At 37.7% G+C, this 23,256-nt stretch overlaps 1 protein-coding gene and 1 non-coding gene across 23 annotated transcripts in view; one reads left to right on the top strand and one right to left on the bottom strand.

Moving 5' to 3' along the window:
• Nucleotides 1-23,256, bottom strand: part of NCOR1 (nuclear receptor corepressor 1) — a 162,507-nt gene that overhangs the window by 32,236 nt on the left and 107,015 nt on the right. For 10 of the 22 annotated variants that reach the window (XM_058283402.2, XM_058283392.2, XM_058283401.2 and 7 more), the window contains 8 exons: nt 22,134-22,260; nt 16,387-16,939; nt 13,910-14,039; nt 11,378-11,573; nt 4,900-5,060; nt 2,914-3,034; nt 2,715-2,816; nt 1,283-1,383 (listed from right to left, as the gene is read on the bottom strand). In XM_058283402.2, the coding sequence (XP_058139385.1) occupies nt 1,283-1,383; nt 2,715-2,816; nt 2,914-3,034; nt 4,900-5,060; nt 11,378-11,573; nt 13,910-14,039; nt 16,387-16,939; nt 22,134-22,260 (1,491 nt within the window). Of the gene's footprint in view, nt 1-1,282; nt 1,384-2,714; nt 2,817-2,913; nt 3,035-4,899; nt 5,061-11,377; nt 11,574-13,909; nt 14,040-16,386; nt 16,940-22,085; nt 22,261-23,256 lie in introns of all 22 variants that reach the window. The other 12 variants (XM_071210287.1, XM_071210286.1, XM_071210291.1 and 9 more) reach the window with 2 other exon arrangements.
• Nucleotides 20,383-20,454, top strand: TRNAG-CCC (transfer RNA glycine (anticodon CCC)). Its single transcript has one exon. It is a non-coding gene; the product is annotated as a tRNA-Gly (tRNA).

Below are 23,256 nucleotides of genomic sequence, written 5' to 3' on the forward strand. Positions count from 1 at the left end.
ATGTGGAAATCCCTTACACCCACTCCAAAGTGCTCCTGTCACGCGGCTGGTCTGGTGGGAAAACAGCAGATGAAGCCCAGCCTCACTGGGCCCAGTTCTGAAAACAGATTTTAGGGGAAAGTGAACTTCGACCAATTAAGGAAGGTGAGATTCTAAAGAATCTGTATGTAACTTTTTAGATCATTAGATGCCATATATTCTATGAATCCACGTCTCAGGGAGGAATTACCTGGGAATCTTATTAAAATAGAGATTCTGATTCAACAGGCCTGAAGTAGGGACTGAAATCCCTGTATTTTTCTAACAAGCTCTGGTATAGAGACTACACTCAGTTAGCAAGGTATTAGGGTAGGGGTTCTCACAGGGGCAGGCAGCAGAAGCACCTGAAGGGTTTAAGAAAATGCAGCTGCCTGGGCGCCCCCCCCCCCCCAGGGATTCAGTTAGTACACGGGGTGGGGCTGGGGCACAGCAGACAAGCCTTTCTATTTCCACCAGCTCCCTAAGGGAGGCTGATGCTGCTGGTCTGGGGACCAGACTTGGAGAACCACTGAGCTAGGAACTAGGAACAAGATCAGGAACAGGAGCAGAGCGGGAAACTCGGGACAGCCACGAAGTGTAAGAGCAGGGGTTCTCGTTACGGTGACCTCCCAAAATGGAATTTTCCTTGTCCAGACCTACATATAAACAGAGGCTAAAGGACAGTTTAACACTTTCAAACTAAAATTAACATGTAACCAAGGAAAAGACCTTTTATTAATTAAAATTAATAATTTAATTAGCCCCAACTAGTAAGAAGATGGTTGATTCTTGGTGCTTTTGTGAATGCCATCCATAGGTCTTAATTTTCCATTAGATTCTAGCAAAGTATCTTATATAATGAAATTACAGACCTTCCTATTCAAGATGGTTGCAAGCAAATCATTTGTAAAGATTTTCTTCTCAATTTCTATTTAAGCTGAATATACGGTAAAATCTTTGCTGGGAAGACAGTGAGAGCTGGATCAGTTGGAGCATGTTTCTTCTGCAGATTTGCAAAGAAGTGACCTTTTCAAATCAACCAAATTATAGTTACGACAGCTTGTGTCAAAGCAGTCACCTTAATGCCTCTCTGCAGCGGACTGTGCATTTGGGGCTTGCTGTCATCAAGACTCAGCCCCACACCTCAGAACGATGAACAGTTAACCAGAACACTGTAGTGCTGGCACAGCCAAGGCTTTTGAGACTTGACCACGAGTTTTCTCATTGGCTATTGTTCAGGGTATCAGAAATGATCCTAACTAACCTGAGTGATAGAGCCCCGTAGGGAAGGGATGGTTTCCACTGAAATTTTACTGGTTGGAGTACCCCGAGTTATACTTCCTTCTTGGAGGGCTCCTGTAGTACCTGAATAAAAACAAAATTATTAGCAAATGACTCTCCTCTACCCCTGCCAAAAACAAATACAAAATAAAACAAAATAAATTCCTGGGAGAAGGGTGAGAAGGAAACAGTAGCACAAAAAGAATAGTTTTTCAAGTCATGTAACTTATGGACCACAGTTAAGAGTAATATGGTAATATTTTTGCATCAATGTCAAAGAATACACTGTATCAATTTGAAGAGTCAGTAACAGGGGGTATGGGATTTTTTTCTTGTACTAAGGGAAGCAGATTTGGCCCAATGGATAGGGCATCCGCCTACCACATGGGAGGTCCAGGGTTCAAACTCAGGGCCCCCTTGACCCATGTGGAGCTGGCCCACATGCAGTGCTGATGTGTGCAAGGAGTGCCGAGCCACGCAGGGGTATCCCCCGTGTAGGGGAGCCCCATTCACAAGGAGCACACCCTGTAAGGAGAGCTGTCCAGTGTGTAAAAAAGCACAGACTGCCTTGGAGTGGTGCCGCACACACCGAGAGCTGATGCAGCAAAACAATGCAACAAAAAGAGACACAGATTCCCGGTGCCACTGACAAGAATACAAGCAGACACAGAAGAACACACAGCGAATGGACACAGAGAGCAGACAAGGGGGGAGTGGGGGTGGGGAGGTGGGGAAGGGAAGAGAAATAAATAAAAATAAATCTTAAAAAAAATCACTGAAGCAATGATCGCACAACTCTGTGATGAAACTGAGAGCCATTCAGTGTACACTTTGGATTGACTATACAAAGCACTGGAATATGTAACACAGAGCACCATGTGGTAGATGATGGACTGTGGTTAACAGTAAAAATATGAGAGTGCTCGCTCATGAAATATAACAATTGTACAATGCTATAGATGTTGTTATTAATACTTGGTCTACTATGGAAAAATATACCAAGTGTAAGCTATAGACCACAGTTAATTTTTTGATGATGTTCTTTCATCATCTGTCAGAAATGTTCTTCAACAATGCAGGGTTGGTGGCGTGGAAATGAATGGGAATTCTTCATCTTATACATGATTGTTTTGTAAGCTCACAACTTCTCCAATAAAAAGGAAACAAACAAAAAAAAGAATATTTTTGTCTTATTGAAATGTATTTCTAAAATAAATATTGCATTGTTAAAAAGGACTACTGGAATATGGACTTTCAAAAACTTTTACATCACACTTTTATATGGAAAGAAAACTTATATTTAAAATTTAAAGGCTGTAACTTGAAAATGCATCAGTAAAATGTACTGACAGCTTGCTTTAATAAATTTATTGAGAAGAGAGGCTTAATATTTCTGGCCAAACAACGCACTTTACCTCTGACTACACCTTCATGCTGGGCCCTCACCAATAAACCCTCAGGTTGCGAGTTTTGGCTTCGGGGAGAAAATTCTTCCTGCTTGATGTAGGGCACAGCAGCTGCAGAACAAAGCCAGAACATGAAGAGGTAGAGTATGGAATTACTGATTGTGATGTTACAAACGCAGAAGCCTTCTGACCGTATGTGCTCACTGACCTGACTTGGTGGGCTCCTGCTGCCGTGGCAGTCCAAGAGATATAGACCCCACTGACGGCTTAGCTGATTCTTGAGTATAGGAGGCCTGGTTATGAGATGTCAAGTAAGTGCCAGGTGTGCCCTAAAAATGATTTAAAAAAACTAAATCAACAGTCTTTTCATAAGGTCAATTATCAATTATGAAGTTCATATTCTCATGTCCGTGCACAAAAATTTATTTTTTAAAACACCATAGTCCCCTGCCCTGCCAAATTACGAATAGATACTCATGAAGCAAGAAAACCATTGTCATGGATTGCTTAAATTTAAAAAATTCTCAAAGGCAGCAAGAAATGTCTTCTGAAATTATCCATAAATTATACATATAAGGCACATGGATGGTATACTTAAAATAAAAGTTATTATTATTAACAGCATTTATTCCTCTTAAAAATGCTATGGAGATTGGTATTAGATCTGTTATTTTTTGACATTGGAATAAAGTTTACTTAAAAAAATCTAAAAAAAAAAAATGCTACGGGAGAATGACATATAGTAAAACTGGAGTGAGTATCTCTGAAAACTCTCCTCTATAAAAGCAAACAAGGAAACTTGCAAAAAAATTTTTAAGAATTGACCTTTCAGAACTCTGTAAATTAACCAAAGGTTTCAAGAAATCTGGAAGCATTTAAGAAAAATGGCTGAATCTAGGTTAGAAGAGTTGGCATTTTAACTTGTCCAATTCCCAACTCCAGCTCCACAGTAGTCTTGAAAACCAACAGTCTGCAGTCCTGGGGAAAACTACAACCTGGCACAGCTTCCACAAGGGAAAGAAGAGGGTTGGAGCCTCTTAAGAGCCTCATTTCCAGGTAACTGTCATTACCTGACTTGTCTGGTGGCTCCCTGGGGGACCTCAGTTGCAAGGCTGTCTGTATTTGACCTGTCTCAGAACCCACACAGTGTGAAAAGCCTTTTTTCTTGGGGGTGGGGGTATATGCCTGGGGCATTGATCACATTGGTTAAAAATGATTAGAAGTAACTGATTAACTTCCCAGCTGCCTGATGCAGTTTATAACTGGATAAACAAGCTACTCAAAAAGTTTAAAGGAAAACCTTGGGAATGAGATCCACAGGGGTTCTGAAAAGCTCCAACATACTCCTGGAAATCTGGAAGGCCACCTGTTCGTGGAGGGCTGAGCTCAAGTCCAGGAAAGAACTCAGAAAGCCCTAAACTCTCATTGCAGGCTGACCAGGAGGCTCTGCACAAGCAGGCAGTGAAAGCTTGTCAACCACCTGGCTGAGCATTAAGGCATACTCCAACACATAATCAGAGTCCCTCAGCAAAGACTTGGGACATACTGTTTCCAGGTGTTTAAGGAAACCTCTGTCCAATCATTAGGTGATCACTAAACTAACCGAGCAAAGACAGCAGTGGTCACATACAACAAAGAATACAGACTTTACAACATGGAGAGGGAAGAATTTGATTTCCAGAGTTGCCAGATTATAATAAGTAAAATGTCTAGTTTAGAACCAAAAATTATAAGACATGCAAAGAAACAAGAAAGTATGACCCATTCAGAAGGAAAAAAAAGCAGTGAACAGAAACCATCCCTGAGGAATCCTAGACATGTGACTTGCTAAACAAAGACTTTTTACTCAGCTATTTTTAAAATGTACTTAAAGAGCTAAAGGAAACCATGTCCAAAGAACTAAAGAAATGTATGAAAACAAAGTATTGATAGAGATTATCAATAAAGAAAAAGAAATTATTAAAAAAAAAATAGAAATTCTGAGTTGAAACTATAATTATTGAAATAGAAAATTCTCTGTATATTGCATGGAATATAGTGATTATAACAGTTTCTGATCATTGTCTCTGGAAATTTTCATAGTTGGACACAGTATTATTTAATAGTAGTCTGCCAAATTAGTGTGAGAAGGAGAGGAAAGTTTTACCAAAGCAATATTCAACAGAAAATCTACAATGAAGAGAAGGCTTTTCACCTGTGAGATGGAGCCTCCCATTATAAAAGATGGCTTTTCTGAAGCTGCTGTGGTTTTGGATGATGGGATGAGTGGAGGCGGTGGCCTGGTAGGCCGAGTTGTTGGAAGTCGCACCCCCTCAGGGAGATTGGTTATCACTTGGTGTGGAGCAGGCTGGAGGACTTTTATAAAAAAGGAAAAAAGAAAAAGATTAAAAACAGCCAATTTCCTAGCTTGTAACCTTCTACCTACCTCAGTCATTCTTGAATTTCCTAATCACAAATTGAGTTATACATGTAAGATGAAGCTAAGAATGAAAAAGTCTACTTGGAGGTGAGAAAAGTGAGTGCTTCTAAAGAATAGCCAATATTACTACTTTGCAGAATGTAGACACAACTGACAATCAGGCATACTTTCTCTTTCCATTGCCATGTAAGCTAAGAAATATTTAATGATTCTGGCTCTCAAAGAACATCTGAATTTCTGGGGGAGATTTCAAGGTTTCTACAAAGTACATGCGCTCTTAAGAGCCAGTCAATGTCACAGTAAAAATGTGTGAACACAAACTTTTCAGTGACCTGCTGGATCTCAGTTGATTGTAATTAATGACAGAATGCAGAGATACACAAAAGAGTCACTTGGAACAGCAAGGACATGTCCTGAATGACAGAATGCAGAGATACACAAAAAAGTCACTTGGAACAGCAAGGACATGTCCTGAAGGAGTGGTTCCTTCATGAGATTACACATACCAAGGCTAACACCTATGGGTGGCCGGCAGCAGCCACCATGCAGAGCAACAGCAGCTGCCTGGCGGGACCCTCTAGCAGGCTGCCCTCCCGCCCCGGGTGTGGAGGGGCTTTTCTGACTCCTCTCAGACAGAGCCTGCAGGGCGATGCCACCTGCTGTGGTGCTGCACTGGAGGGCTTCCTGTCCTGGGGCACGTGTGACCTCAGCATAAGACGTAGAGGAGGCCAATTTTCCTATGAAAGGTAAAGTTATCAATGAAAGGGAGGAACTCCAAACTAAAATAATAAATGTGAAAGGACCAAGTCCACGCCACCCAGGGCAGATCTACCTATACTAACATTAAGGGCTACAAGTCCCACAGGGTGAGAATCCACTCACAAAGAGGTTAAGAACTCCTATAAATGTTGTACATGTGTACTATCACCATGATCTAACAAATTCCTCAAAAATTAAACTATGGATGGGGAAGGAGATGTGGCTCAAGCAGTTGGGTGCCTGCCTACTACATGGGAGGTCCCAGGTTCAGTTCTTGGGGCCTCCTAAAAAAGAGGAGCAGACACAGACAGCACACAATGAACAGACAGAGAGAGCAGCCAGCAAGCACAAATGGCCGGGGGAATAAAGTATGTATATCTTTAATTAATAAATAAATAAATAAAGATGTCCTCTAGTTAGAAGAATCAAGTATTTTCACATGTGATAAAATCACAACAGACAAACATCAGATTATCAAGTGATTCTATGAATCAAGTCTGGCTCAAACTACAGGTCAGAGAGCTATGAGGATTTCTTTTTTTTTTTTAAAGATTTATTTATTTATTTAATTTCCCCCCCCCTCCCCTGGTTGTCTGCTCTTGGTGTCCACCCGCTGCATCTTGTTTCTTTGTCCGCTTCTGTTGTCCTCAGCAGCACGGGAAGTGTGGGCGGCGCCATTCCTGGGCAGGCTGCTCCCTCCTTTCACGCTGGGCGGCTCTCCTCACGGGCGCACTTCCTGCGCGTGGGGCTCCCCCACACGGGGGACACCCCTGCGTGGCACGGCACTCCTCGCGCGCACCAGCGCCGCGCATGGCCAGCTCCACACGGGTCAAGGAGGCCCGGGGTTTGAACCACGGACCTCCCATATGGTAGACGGACGCCCTAACCACCGGGCCAAAGTCCGTTTCCCGATGAGGATTTCAATTCTTGTAAAATTAGCCTGACTAAGCCCACTGCTTAATATTCAAAGAATAGATATAACTTATCTATGGAAGAAGGCTTTAAAAGGATGCAGACCAAATTAATCCAAAGAATCTATGCCAGCTTTATAAAACTATAAATATTACTGCAATAATGCTAATGAAAATTACTTAACATTTAAATTAACTCCACATAAAATATAAAAATACTTTTTAAGTATTAGAAGTGCATGGAAAAAATAGAGTGTTTATATTAAGATTTTAAAAACCCCCACAATCATAAAGTTTTTCCTTTTTAAAATGAAACTGACACATTGTAGAAAATGTGGAAAACCAGAAAAGCACAAAGAGGGAAGTATAAAAGTAAAAAAAAGCACAAAAAAGTAGAAAAGGTAACCCTAACCACTTAAGAGATTTGTGGCATTTTAATGTCTGTCACAACAAATATCCATTCATTTTAATATCCCTTTCATATTTCCCTTCCCTAGCCTTAACCAGTCTTCCAGATAAACCTGAATTTAAAATAATTTTATTGAGTGCTTTCTCCCAAAGCAAAGTATCACTGGGATTTTCATTATACTTGCCTTAAATTTATGAATAAACACAGGAGACAACATTTCCAACTGGGGAACCTAATTTCTTCATATAGGTCTTGTGCATTCCTTGTTAAAAATTATTATTCCTATGTATTTTTCTTTTTAGTAAAACCATCTTTTTTCATTTTTGTGGATCTATGTATATAACATTACTGTATATAACAGGAAATTGGGATTTGGTATAATCCTTTTACCCTAATAACTATTCAGGTGATTCTTTTCTGTGTTTCAGGTGGATTCTCTTATCACATGTAAATAATAATTTGTTTTCTCCCTTCTGATAGCTGCACCTCTTTTTTCTTATCTGTCAAATAATAGTGTGCAGCCTGGTTGTGACTAATCAAAGAGAGGATCTCTAGCATTTCACTATTAGGTGTAAGGCTTATAACTGGTTGCTTTTTAAAAAGGATTCGTTGTCATAGGCATGAAAGTTCTGCTATTTACTAAGATATGCTTTAAAATCAGAAAGAGTTATAGCAAAATCAGCTACTATGCACATATATACTATGTACCAGGCACTGTAATTAGGTGACTTATCTCATTTAGCCCTCACAACCCAGTGAGAATATTAATCCCATTTTACGGATGAGGAAACTGAAGCTCAGAAAAATCACACCTAAATTGTCCAACCAAGGTCACACTATCAGGGATTAAAAAAAACAAGCAGTATGACTCCAGACACGGAATACAAAACCACAATGCAGTACTGCATCACTAGAGGACTGGGTACTGAATTTCAGATGCCTCTGAGATATCCATCAAGATGATGGCACTCTTTTCTTCTTTAACATATTAATGTAATGAATTACATTACTGTGTCCTAATATTGAGCAGATTTCTCAAATAAAGCAACTTCAAAAGAAAATAACTTCTTTCTGGAGAATTCAATGTGATGCCATATTATAAATTCCTTGTCTAACTGCTTTTATCATTTCCAGTAAGTTTATAACTATGTAGAAAAATCCAGTTAAAAATCCAGTGTTTAAAAAAATGTAGAGATGGAAATTTAGATGGTTCTAAACAAAGTAACTCAAATCACTATGTAGGAGTGGATGTGGCTCAAGCAGTTCAGCACCCACCTCCCACATGGGAGGTCCCAGGTTTGGGTCCCGGTGCATCCTAAAAAAAAAAACAAATGAGCAGACAACCAGTAAAAACAACAACAAACAGACAATGAACAAAAAAAGAAAGAAACCAAGGAGCAGAAAACAAGCAAAAACAATAAGTAAACAATGAGCAAAACAACACACAAAAAGACAAGGAGCCAACTCAGGGAAGTCGATGTGGCTCAGTGGCTGAATACCGGCTTCCCGCACACAAGGTCCTGGGTTCAATCCCTGGCCCAGAAACACAAAACCAAACCAAACCAAACAAAAAACCACCGTGTACCCAGAACTGGAAAAAAAAAAAAGAAAAAACATGCAACAAACTAGATTGTCTTGCACAGAAGTAAGCTTTTTTATGTATATTGGATAGATTTTCTTACACTTGCCTCAGAAGTTCAGTTCTAACTCTATCCTTACGTGAGTCAAGTTTGTTCCTTCGCTGTAGGGAAAAAAGGACTCAAAAGTTATCAGTAAAGCAAGGATGAACTTGTGTAAATGAAACAGGAAAGTGAAAAAATTTCTTCTCTAAGGATTCTTCCAAGGTTTTCTACAGATGGAAAAGCTTTAATCTACTTAAAAAGGGCATATCTACTGTAAGAGCACCATTCACATTAAGAGAAGATGAACATAACCAAATAGCTGGAAAACAGGAGCTGCCTGTTAACATTCCAAATGAGAACAGGAAGAGAAAAGCCAAAAACATGGTCCTAATTCTGGTGGACTATACTATACCAGTATATGTTGATTTTTAATGCATATATCCACATATCTTACTATATTAGGCATTCCATAAACTATCTGACACTGCATTCAAAACATCTGTATTCAACATCCTACACAGAGAAAACCTAACTGCAAATATTTAATGCTACTTGAAAGATTACCTATATACTGGACACTATGGGATAGCTATAAACTCAGAAGAGACTTTAGGAACTTGTTAAACTACTGGATGAATATACTAGGTTGATTTAACTAAAACAAAACCTAACCTTAGGATAAAATATAATCAACTGTCCCACTTTGTAGAGAGTCGTCTTGAACCAAACTGTAAAATTTTTGGTATCATATTAATCAAAACTATAATTACAGTTTGGCTTTAGGTCCACTGCATTACCATTAAAAATTATTATTAGGATATCACTCAGATCTAAACCACATGGATTAACATAACTGACCACAAGGAAATGCAGTTCATAGTTTACAGTCTCAGAATTTGGGGCCCTGCCCTGGTTCATTAACTCTAGCACCCATACACAATCCATTTTATCAAACAGACCTAGAAAAGATATTGAGGTTCTATGATAGCTATATATGCTATCTATGTTAACTACTGTCATCTCCTTTATAAAGTTCCAAATATTACTAACTGAATCATGTTATACTTTGGCATACGTTCAGCAAGTGATACCATCTGAATGTTTTTTTTTTGTTTTTAGGAGGCAATGGAAACGAAACCCAGGACCTTCCATGTAGGAAGCAGGTGCTTAACTGCTTAAGCCACATTGACTCCCAGAACGTTATTTTTTCAAAGTGTTACTTCTTCTTCACAAAATTTATCCTGAATGATTCATGTAAGGCTTATGTCCACGGGCTTGTAAATTACTCTATCATTCTTTGCTGACAGATTTCTTCATAATTAGAATGCTCAAAAGATGAGCCCTTCTGCTAAGTCCACTTATACCCACAGGAAACCTGACAATGTTATCTCCATTATGTCATTCATTTAATTAACTCCTTCAACACGTAATTACTAAGGATATGTTGTATTACTTCCTGAGAAGGGATTAAAGATTCTCTAGCCACAATATACTAATGCCCAAAAGATGTCAACATTTCCACTTTGATCAACAAATGTTCACTGATCACTTACGCCATGCCCAAAACTTGTGTTTCAAACACTTAACAAGCTGACTTTCAAAACTCGAACATAAGAGATTCAGTATGCTAAGTAACTAATAACCCATTGTTGGGATGTTTATGGAGAAATTAAGCACCACAGTTCCTGTTTTATGTTAAATGGCCCTTGAAATGCATAGCATTCTAAAGTTAGCAGTTCTTATCTTTATAAGGTGCTGAAGAGTCTCCCCAATCATTAAAAAAAAGCTGGGCCATATTAAGATTTTAATATCCTTTTATTCTGAGCCTATCACACCACAGAAATAGTCTGCAAGGTGGACTACAAACCAGAACATAAGACATTTTTTAACCATGCCAGAAGCATGTATTAAATTTTAGACATGGTGCCCCTTATTTTTTTTCATTAAAGAAACTAAAAGTATACCATGGAGCATGTACCAACTCAAATCTGTCACTTGAAATAACAATAGGTACCTTTTATAGCATCTTTTCTACCTCATCTCTGCTGAGCCATGTGTTATATAAAAATACTGACCATTCACTCTTAAGTTTACACCCCCGCCAAGGTGTGTGTATATACACATGATCATTCTCATTTTACAGGCGAAGAAACTAAAGCTCGGCAAGGTCTTACAGCTGTTGAATGCTAGTGGGAGGACTGAATCAGGGTCTGCCTGGCACTGGCCTCTACACAAAGCTGTCCTCTATCATATTACACTGTCGTAGGTGCTCTGCTTCACGAATAGGACAACTGTCACTCTAAAACCCCAGAGGAACAGAGCATAAAGTACGGCTTTCATAAACTCTTCCTGTATAAAGGTGACTATTAGAAAATTCACACCAACTAGGGCTCTCTTGAAAACGGTACTGCCACCCTTTAGTAATCATTAATACTAGCATTCCTTCATGGGCTAACTGCAGACAATTTAAGGAATTTTATCTGTAAGGGACAAGTCTCAAGAGTCTTTGTTTTCTTTCCGAAAAGTTCTTTGTGGTGATTCTGTCTACCTACCTTCCCACTCTCTGTTTGGACTCTTGGAGGGGCCACAGGGACTTGTGGAACTTCTACAGTCCAACTCTATCTGCTCTTGCCTCTGCCGCTGTTCTTCCAAGAGTGCAGACTCATGCATCGCTTTAATGTGTCGCTGGTAGAGAGCGTAGCCACTCACTGGGGTTCCCATTGGTATGTTACAAGGAGTGCAGGACACCTACCAGGAGGGAAAAAAATCTTAATATGCCAATGGCCAATACAGTAATGCTTACCATTTGTTCCAAGTACTGCTTATTTCAGGAATATTACTGGTTGAAGTGATTTTACCATTTTTTTCCCTCAAGTGTGAAAGGTTTCTCTGCAAAGTCTTCCAGAAAATCTTGCTAAGGATTCCAGCATTTCCTCTGCCAGTCTTTCACAGGTGGTCTCATCTAGAGAGCCTGGGTCACTGAAAGTTCCCACTTTCCTCAAATTCATCAAATGGACACACTGATTTTTTGACATTCAGACTCTGGTCGAGGAAATGTAGGCTCAGACTGGCTTGGCTGGCCATGCAGGCTAGGTCCTGGCGCAGGGCTCAATCTGACCATTAGTTTCCATCAGAGTAATCTTCAAGAATAATTCTTTAAATAGTAGACACTTACTTTCAGAACTGAACACAATATGAATCACAGAAGTTGTGCTAAGGGGAATCAAAATCAGAACTGCTGCATGAGTGTCCTGCACGAGGTCAATCCGTGATTCAGCCGGGTCCTGCCCCCCTCTCTGTCCTCTCACCAGGCAATCCCATCCATCTCTGTGGATTTCTAAGGCACCTCACACTTTACTGACTGATAGGTTTCTATTCCCAAGGCCTTTTCTCTAAGTTCTACCTTAATATATAAAATTGTCTACCTAACAACCCCACTTGGACATCTCAAAGGACCTCGAAACTTATATTCAAACCTGAACTTTTAATTGTCTAACCTCACTGTTTTCCATTTTATAAAATGGAATCTCAGTTGCTTAAGCTGGAACCTGCTAGTTATCTCTGACTATACAATCTCCTCTCCTCCACAACTAATTCATTCACCTACTGATTTTATCCAAGATAGAAGAAACTATACATCCCTTCATCAGAAAAGCCATCCCTAACCATCCCATAAAACATGATCCTCTCTCATTTTCCTTCTCCCTGCACCGTTTATTTCCTTCACAGTATAGAAAGCATTTACCACAATTTTCAACTATATGCTTATTTGCTTATTTTCTGTCTCACCCATTTCATGAAGGAAAGAACCCAAGCTGTTTGTCCAGTACTAAATAAATAGCCCCAACAAACTCTGGGTTGAATCTACATGAATACAAAGAGCCATAAGAAAGTAAAGAGATTCTATGTCTTTAGAAGCTGTTTTCTAAAGACTTCCATAGATAGCATTTTCCCCTATAATAAGCAGGATTTTTCCCTGACCCCTAAACCCACACAAATTTTCTTGCCTCTGTGCTTTGCTTATATGTAAAGATGCTTTTCCTCCTTTGGCAATAAAACCAAATGAACTGTTGATCCAAGCAAGAGGTTATTTCCAATGTGGAGTCACCTTTAAGTTTCTCAGTAAGAAAAAAGCTCTCCCTCCTCTGAAACACCCAAGCATTTTTTCACCTTTATAATAGAGCATCACAATTTAACTGATTTTAAAATTCATTATAATTTTTGCTATGCCCTATTGTCAAGACCAGTCTCTGAGGTCAGAGACTGTAATATAAAAATATTCTCTACAGCATTCAGAATGCCGTCTTGAACTGAGCAGACGCAATAAAAGTCCACTGGAATGAATCAGTGAATGAATAAACATGATGATTTTTTGTGAGCCATAATCACACATTTAACAACTTTTACCAATTCCCACGAGACGGAAAACACACTTTTATCCTCTGAAATAAAGCAAGAGCTAGAATATAACTCAGTAAAAGAGCAATATCCAAGAATGGAATTCACTATCAAAGGTGAATCAAACTTCATGAGATGATTAAGGCAAAATTTAAATAAAACCAGACTTGGAATTGTATGAAGTTTAGCTGTAATCACTTTGATTCTAAAGAAAAAGCTAATTATGTATACATTCCACTACTGTTTGACAGCGACTTACTGATATGGTTACCAAAAAAACAGAAATTATAATTATTTATGGTGGGAGTGTTGAATTTCTTTTGTTTCTTACTTGGAAATGAGCTTTTCAATCAATCATCATGAAAAATCCATTTAAAAAAGTAAAACACTTCGGTTATGTAAATGAGTTCTTCCAAAACAACGACAACAAAAAGTTCTTCCAAAGTCAGACACAGGAACTTCTCACTCCTCAACTCTATAAGCCCTAGTATTTCCTAGCCAAGCCCAAAACAAAAGGCTATAAGACAAAAGAAGGAAGAACCCAAATAGAAAACAATCAATAGAGAATGATTTTCCGCCTTTTAATCTGACCTAAAATCAAGTACCTGTTAAAGGAGGTAAGAAACATGTCTCTGAAGGTCTTTGATTTGAAACTACACTTTTCTTACACTGAAAAACTTACTTACCATTGGTGGGATAACAGCAGCTCGATGTTGAAGCTGCTGCAAGTCCAATGGATTTGGTTTTATTGAGGATGAGACCAGTATAGATCCAGTGGGGTTTAGCAATGAAGGCTTTGAGTCCATAGAAAACATTCTGCAATTGACAATTCAAAAAAGATAAATTAATATAATCTCATTTAAGACTTTAAACATGCAATCACCATACTTTTTTTAAGTTAATGTATACACATGCATGCATACACATATATATCACAGTAACCCTCACAAGGTATTTGAATAGTAAGGAAAAGAGAAATCTGTAATGTTAATTTTACAGATGATGAAACAGAGGCATTAACTTATATACAGCCTAATACTGATTTATATATTGAGATTTATCTGAGTTTAGTCATCTCCCATCTAAACAACAAAACTGTCTGAACAAATGCCATTATAAAATGTTAGGTCCTGATTTACCACCAACAAACTAACACATGTCCCAAACCTGTCTCAAGATGTTTTGCTAGGATCAAAGCATATCTTTTAAACATTTGAGTTGGCTGCCAAAAGCTACCATTTTAACATTGGAAATGTCCAAAACTTCAAGCTTCTTGTTTCTCATTAAAAAATGGAAAGAAGTGGCAACAGAGAACCAACATTCCCACATAGCAACTACACAGTGTAGCAGCTATCCCTTTAAATGGGTGTGTTGTTAAGTTCTCCATAGTACCTAACATCTTACACTCCAGCTGTTCTACTCGTTTCTAATACCTCTATATGAGGTTAGGACATCCAGTATGTGAACTTCAGGAAATTATATACTAGTGTCATGTGCATACACATGTGTCATGTATTGATGTGGCTTGATCATATTTTCCAATGTTGTCATAATCATTAGGGGGAAGATGAACATTTAAAAACATAATAAATTGGTAATAAAATTAGAAACTCGGAAAGAAAGAATTTATGTAATTATACATTACATAAAGAACAATGATGATAATAAAATAGGCAGAAAATTGAAAGTGTTATTTTGATAGTGTTTAGAAGCGAACTGAACTTTAAAAATGTCATTCAGAAACCACCAGAATTTTACAAGTTATTTCTGAATTTCAAGACTACTATTATGTTCAACTCTTAAGATACCTATCCTTTAAGATTACTACCAGGCTAATTTTTCCTTTATAAATATAATGACCAAAACCAACAGTGCAAAACACAGATAATCCTTATTGTAGATGAAATGTTTCATTAAAAAACGCTTAAAAAGGGACTATATAGCTAGAATTCATTTATAATATTTACTACAGGTAAAGGCTGAGACTATTAAAATAAAATACAGATTACTGTGAGGTTGGGATAAAAGAGTGATCTAGATGGTTGAATTCTCTCTCTGTAAAGCAATGGTTAACTAGGACCCTCTATTTTATTTCAATTCTTTTCGAAGAAATTTTAGCATCTACTATATAAAAATCTCTTTTTGAAAAATTACCACAGTCATGCACAATACTATTATTTCAGCACCAAATCTCCTTCTAGAATATGTAAGATATAAAATATATAGTCCATGGACTGAAAGTAGAGAGACACAGGGACACACTCTGAAAGCTGAATTGTGACTAAAATTTAGCTATCATTCAAGGGGCTTATTTGCCTCTTTTTTCTGGGAAAAAAAAAAAAAAAAGGAAAGAAAAAAAGGCAAAAAAGGTAGGGTTTGATTGGGTTTCTGGTGATGCTTTAGTCTAATTCATTTCTAGAATTTACACTAATCCAACATTCTCCTGTGATTCAAGATGATTCCATTTCTTTCAAGGAAAAGGAAATGCCCAGAAAATTAAATATATTAAAGTATACCTAATCCAGAAAAATTATTTCCCTTTTTTACTATAATTTTTACAGAAACCATAAAGATATTAGTTATGTTAGTTTATTTTAAATGAATCTATAAATTTAAATTTTAATTATTTGTACTTTTAAAATTACAAATATGAACAACCTAAAACATTAATGGATATAAAAAAGAAGTCACTCTCATGACCACTGCCTTGTATTTAAATAATGCCTTTAAAAATATTTTTAGGATACTGATCATGTTTCCCACCTCAGCGCTTCCTCCCATCTGTAACATGAATACAGCAGGCCTTGTTCTTGCCTCCACCATCACATCACACTGCTTCCATCACTGGACATGAGAGCAATTTGTGTCTCTGTTCACAAATTTGTTAGCTGAAAAATCCTTGTTTTGTTTTGTGTTTTTAAATATGAATATATGTAACAAGTCAGATGTAGAAGAAATTTATATTGTTTTATTTTTAAAAAATGATCACAATTATTCTTAGCTATTTAAATAGCTGAGGAACACCATAGACCAGTATTAAAATGATACAGGTTACTTTTTGCCAATATTGACATAGGAGTAATCTCTGTAGCCAGTACCATCTGTGACTCATTCAACAACACACATAGCAAGACCAGGATGATACTTAAGGCACTAGTCCCACCTCTGCCTCTCGGGCTCTCCATCCACCTCTTCATCAGCACTGCATGTGGCACTGGAATCGTTGTCCGACTGGGGCTCAGGCCTTTGGGCAGTCATTTGCTGAGTCACAACCAAATCTTCATCTCTAGGTTCCGTCTTCTCGCTGGCTGTCTCCAAGTCTCTCTCTTTGGTATCACCATCAACTTTAGCTGTGCTGTTTTCTGGTACCCTCATTTCAGCATCTGTAGAGTCTGCTTTGGGGGCTGCTGGGAGGTCAAGACTAGAGCTGCTTTCAGCTCTGTGCTCAGGATGATCCACCTCCATGGGCTCTGCTGTTTCAAGCCTTGTGCTGTCATTGGCTGGGGTCTCCCCATTCTCGCTGTCAGCTGGTTTGCTACTTGGGACTACTGAGGCAGGAGATGTGCTGGGGGCAGTTTCAGTGGTGGACTTGAGCTCAGCTACAGGTTCAGTGTTCCCTTGAGAAGTGGCATTTTCAGTGCTGTCTTCGCTGGGCTTGACAGCTTCAACTGGTGAAGGAGAAGGAGCACTTTCTGTATCAGAACTATTTTCAGCACCTTAAAGATAATGATACAGCATAAAAATCTAATAATGAACATGTGTCAGGTGGTGACAGAGGCCATGCTTGAAAGTGGCTGTTTAGGATATAATTATTTTCCTTGGTGACCTCAGTGAAGTATTAGAGCCTCTGGGAAAGCTAACGTTCTCTACAGGATGAGAAAGTGAGAGACCAAATCATCTTGACCTTCTGAAATTCAAAGCATAAAAGCTTTAAAAAAAATTTAATTTATTGAAATTTACTGAGATAATTATAGATTTATATGCAGCTCTAAATACAGTGAGATCCTGTGTACATTTTACTCAGTCTCCCTCAATGGTAGCATTGTGCAAAACTATCATATAATATCACAGCCAGGATATTAAGAGCAAAGCATAAAAGCTTTTAACAATGAAAAATAACTTATATTAAATCTGAAAAACAAAGAAAAATATCAATACCAACCTAAACATAAACCATCCCATAAATTTTGGTGTTCCCAAACTTTTCATGTTCCCATTTGTAACAAGGCCTATTTCTGTGCATTTCTTTTTACCCAGCAGAGCTGACACGCTAGAACAATGCTGTCCAAAAGTAATAAAAGGCAAGTCACATCTATAATTTTAACTTTTCTGGTGGTCACATTAAAAAAGTAAAAACAGACAGGTAAAATTAATTTTGACAATATATTTAACTCATTGTACCCAAAATGTTGACATTTCATTATGTAATCAATATTAAAAGAAACTATTAATGAATTACTTTACAATTTCTGGTACTAAATCTTCAAAATCTGGTATGTATTTTACATTTTTGGAATGTCAATTTGGATTAGCCACATTTTAAGTACTCAAGGTCATATGAGTCTAGTGGTTACATAATGGATAGCAAAGCTCTAGAATAATATTATGAAGATTTTTAATTTAACCTAACACAGGTCTTTCACTTTAAAAAAATTTTTAACACATGTGGCCACTTCACAAACTCAGTATGTCCTACCCTGGTCTCGTGACCAACACTCCCAAATCAGGTTCTTTCCTAGTGTTTCCTATTAATTAAATAAACCAGAAACCTAAGAGTCATCTTTAAACCCTCCTCTCATTTAGCCACATATTCTCCCTTGACAAGACTACTTGAGTTTCTCTTTAAGAATGTCCCTTGAATCTATCCACTCTGTTCAACTTCATAGCTGTCACTCTAGTCCAAAACAATTCTTCCTCTCACCTTCTGCTTCATACCACTCTTTCCAACAAAGCCTAAGGGATCTTTTAAAAAGTCATACCAAAACACACACACACCCCATTTTCAATAAAATCCTATCACTCTGAGGATAAAGTTACTCTGGCCTAAAGGCCCTTCATGGTAGCCATGCTGTTCCTTCCAACTCTACCCGGCCCTTGCTCCAGTCACTCTGGCTTTTTTAGCTGGTGAGTGCCCTGTGCATCTTCTTACCAAAGAGACTTTGTACCTGCTGTTCACTCTTGCTGGAAGGTTCTTTTACCTCCTTTTCCTTTGGCTATCAGCTCGAAAATCACTTATTTAAAAAATGCCCTCTATGACTTCCTTTAACAAAGTCAAATTTTGAATTATAGCTCTTTTGGCACATGCACTGGTTATCGTTAAAATTTTACAGTTGGCGGCAGACTTGGCCCAGTGGTTAGGGCATCCGTCTACCACATGGGAGGTCCGTGGTTCAAACCCCAGCCCTCCTTGACCCGTGTGGAACTGGCCCATGCGCAGTGCTGATGCGCAAAGGAGGGCTCTGCCACGCAGGGGTGTCCCCACGTAGGGGAGCCCCACGTGAAAGGAGTGCGCCCCGGAAGGAGAGCTGCCCAGCGCGAAAGAAAGTACAGCCTGCCCAGGAATGGCGCCACACACACGGAGAGCTGACACAACAAGATGACGCAACAAAAAGAAACACAGATTTCCGTGCCGCTGACAACAGAAGCAGACAAAGAAAAAGACACAGCAAATAGACACAGAGAACAGACAACTGGGGCTGGGGGGTGGGGGAAGGAGGGGAGAGAAATTAAATAAATAAATCTCAAAAATAAAAAAAGACTTAGCTAAATGGAAAGACATCCCATGTTCAAAGATTGGATAATTTGATAGTAAGATGACAAAACTACACAAATGGCTATAATACAATCCCTATCAAAAGCCCAAGTACATTTTTTTCCAGAAACAAAACACTTCCATGCACAGTAAAATTTATACGGAATTTCAGGGGATCCAGAATTGCCAAAGCCATCTTGAAAAAGAGGAATAAAGGTGGAAGATTCACATTTCCGAATTTCAAAACTTAGCACATTGCTCCAATAATCAAGATAGCCTGGTACTGGCATAAGAACAGATACATAGATTCATGGAAGAGAATTCAGAGCCTCCAAATAAATCCTCACATCTATGGTCAACTGATTTTAGACATAGGTGCCAAGACATTCAATGGGGGTTTTGAAAGAATAGTCTCTTCAATTAATGGTGCTGGCAAATTAGATATCCCACAAGCAAAAGAATGACATCGGGGGAGTGGATGTGGCTCAAGTGGCTCAGTGCCTGCTTTCTACACGGGAGGTCCCAGGTTCAGTCCTGGTACCTCCTCAAAATAAAAACAAAAACAACCAACCAAAAAACCCCAAAGAAGTAAACAAACAAAAAAACAACTCAGGGGAGCTGATGTGGCTCAGTGGTTGAGCCCTGGTTTCCCTGGTTCAATCCCCAGCCCTAGTACCTCAAAAAAAAAAAAAAAAATGATGTTGGGTCCTTACAAAAATTAACTCAAAATGAACCAAAGACTTAAATTTAAGAGCTCAAACAATAAAACTCTTGGAAGAAAAAACGGGGGTAAATCCTGGATTTGGCACCAGTTTTTTTTTCCTCTTTTAGGCACCACGGCCAGAGATTGAATCCAGGACCTTGTATGTTAGAAGTCGGCACTCAATCACTGAGCCACATTGGCTCCTGGGTTGGTTTTTTTATTTGTTTGCTTGTTGTTTGTTTGCTTGTTGTCTGTTTATTGTTGGTTTTTTTTTGTTTTGTTTTGCCTTTTTAGAAGCACTGGGGACTGAACCTAAGACCTCCTGTGTGGGAAGCAGGTGCTCAAGTGCTTGAACCACATCCACCGCCAGTTTCTTAAATATGGCCTCAAAGGTACAAGAAACAAAAGAAAATATAAATGAATCTCATTAAAATTAAAACTTTTATCAAATGACACTTTCAAGAAAGTGTAAAGACAATTCAAAGAATGAAAGATATTTGAATTGCATATCTGATGAGGGTTTAATACTCAGAATATACACAGAACTCCTACTACTTAACAAAAAGTCCAATTAAAAAATGGGCAACGGACTTGAATAGACATTTCTCCAAAGATACACAATTGGCCAAAAAGCACATTAATCCTAAAGAAAAAATATGTAAAATAAAATAAAAGAAATATTTAAAAAACAAAAAGGAGGGGGAGGAGATGTAGCTCAATGGTTGAGTGCCTGCTTCCCATGCATGAGGTCCTGGGTTCAAGCCCCAGTACCTCCTTAAAAAAAAAATACACACACACACTCACACACACAATAAATACCAAAAAACATATAAGCACATGGAAAGATGTTCAAAATCATTAATATTTATGGAAATACAAATCAAAACCACAATGGGATTTCACTTCACATGCACTAGGATGGCAATAATAATGTAGCAAAGAGAAGAGAAAAGGGAAAGAAAGGGAAGGGGAAAGGGAAAGGGCAGAGGAAAGGGGAAAGGGGAAAGGGGAAAGGGAAGGGAAGGGAAAAAAGAATGGAAAATAATTAGCAAGGATGTGGAGAACTTGAACCTTCATGCATTGCTAGTAGGAATGTAAAACAGTGCGGCTGCTGTGGAAAATAGTGTGGCAGCTCCTCAAAAACTTAAATAACACAGAATTAATATATGACCCAATAATTTCACTTCTAGGTATATATACCAAGGAAATGAAAACAGGGACTCAAACACATACTTGCATGCCAATGTTCATAGCAGCATTATTCACAATAGCCAAAATATAAATGCAATGTAAATAACTATCAACAGATAAATGGATATGCAAAATGCAGTATATTCATACAATGGAGTATTATCCAGCCCTAAAAAGGAATGAGTTCCTGATACATGAGACAACATGAATGAACATGGATGAACTCTGAAAACATCATGCTATGGGAATAAAACAGACCAAAAAAGGACAAATATTGTATGGTGAAATATCTACAAGCAAATTCATAGAGACCCAAGAAGATTACAAGTTACTAGAGAAGGGGAGAAGGGGTATGGGGAGTTATTACATAATGGTACAGTCACTGTTTGTGGTGATGAAAAAAACCTTGCATTTCTGTATAATATCACGACTGAAATTAAAGCCACTTTAGGTGCACACTTAAAAATGGTTACATTAGCAAATTTCACATTATATATTTTTATAATAAAAATAAAATAAAAAACAAAATCTATTATTTCTAAAACTTCTGGAGAATATAGAATTTCCTAAGTTTAAAATATGAGAGTCCAAAGCAGAAAAGTTCAACAGCTCTAATTACACCCCAAGTTTAAACTTCGATAATTCAAAAATAACTCAAAACAGAAAGAATATCTGATGGGGGAAAATGCAGTGGATATATGTGAATGCACTGGATGGCACATATAAAACATGAATATGCTTAATATGTAAAAAGCTACTAAAAGCATTGTGAAAATTCCCATATCAGAAGCAGTCAATTTACTAAGGAAATCCATGGAAACTTTAATAGCAAGTAAAATGAAACAAATTAGGTAACACATTCCTTTGTTTAGCAAAAACAAACAAACAAAAAAAACACAAGGAAATACTTACTGTTCAAGTTGTCATGAATTTGCTTAAGTGACGAAAAGGATTTTCTTTCTTTCAGGTTTCCTGGACTGACATTTTTTCCTACTGGGGCTTCTAAGGTCATTAATTTTTTTTACAGGAAAACATAAATATACATAAACCTTAGCGGTTTTAGCACACGGACCACCTTAGAAGCTACATAAATATTTGACTAAATGAATAAATTCGTTGTATATAATTTTAAAGTCTATATGCTTTAAAATCACCTATACACTATTTCCTTAATGAATTAATTCCTAAATAGTCAAATGACTAAACTAAAAATTACCTATGTAGGATGGAAGAAGTGACAGCTGAAATTTAAGATTTTCAATACCTTCACTGTCTTCGGGATTTTCTTCTTCGTTGGAGGCTTCAATATCTTCATCCTCTTGAGCAGAAACAGTGGAAGCTACACTTTCACACTGAGACACATCTCGCTCTTCACGAGGCTTTCGTGAAGACTAAAGAAGTAAAAGTCATTAAATATTTTATGATTTAAGTAACTGAAAGGAAATTAACTAATCTTTTCATATCTGAAATAATGTAGAACACTGATATACACATGAACTAGACAAGAAGACTGAGAGTTTAACAACTAGTCTGGCAAACATCAACTGTAAGTGTACAGGCATCTATCTCTGGGTAACTGCTAGTTAGCCTTTTGTGCAGCTCAACTGCATTCATTGAACTGATTAAAAGATACTGATGAACCATTTTTGGAATACTTGTTCCATGCAGAAATAGCCCCAAATCACAAACCTCCATTCTCTCCCCGCCTAAGCCAAATAATGTATTTTCTAATAAAAATAACATACACATTTATTTTCTAATAAAAATAACGTGAATTATGTGGAAGATGCAAAAAATACGCTGAGGCAATAATTGCTTATAATTGCACCAGCTAAAGATTCTAAGTATACTGATTCCTTTCCTTTTAGTGTTCTACATGCATTTACATGTGTTTAAGTTTGCTCAAAAACATAACCAGGATAGCCCTGTGTAGTTATATATCCTACTTCTTTTTAACCTAATATAGCCATGAATTGAATATATCCCTACATTATAATTCTATAGTTATTTTTATTAATGATTCCATAAAAACTCTTTACAGACATGTATTTAAAATTCTCCTATTTTAAGACTTTAGGCACTACCCAATTTTTGGTATTATTAATGCTGGAATAAACTTCCTTCACTAGAATGAAAAAGTACATGATTTTATAGTCTACACCTCATCATTGGTGTTGCCACTGAATTTTTTTACTATTAATGTTGATAAACTCCTTTTTTAAAAAAGTAGTATTTTCCATTTTGCATACTGTGCTGATGTGAAATTGTTCACTCTTGTACGTGGGTCACATATCCATAAGAGTATGGGTGTACATATTTAAATGAAAGACACTGGTCTTTATTAAACTCATAACCTTGTCCTGCCAACTGTAAGACTGAAGTTCTCT

This window comes from Dasypus novemcinctus, chromosome 21 (genome assembly GCF_030445035.2).
Source record: "Dasypus novemcinctus isolate mDasNov1 chromosome 21, mDasNov1.1.hap2, whole genome shotgun sequence".
Taxonomy (NCBI): domain Eukaryota; kingdom Metazoa; phylum Chordata; class Mammalia; order Cingulata; family Dasypodidae; genus Dasypus; species Dasypus novemcinctus.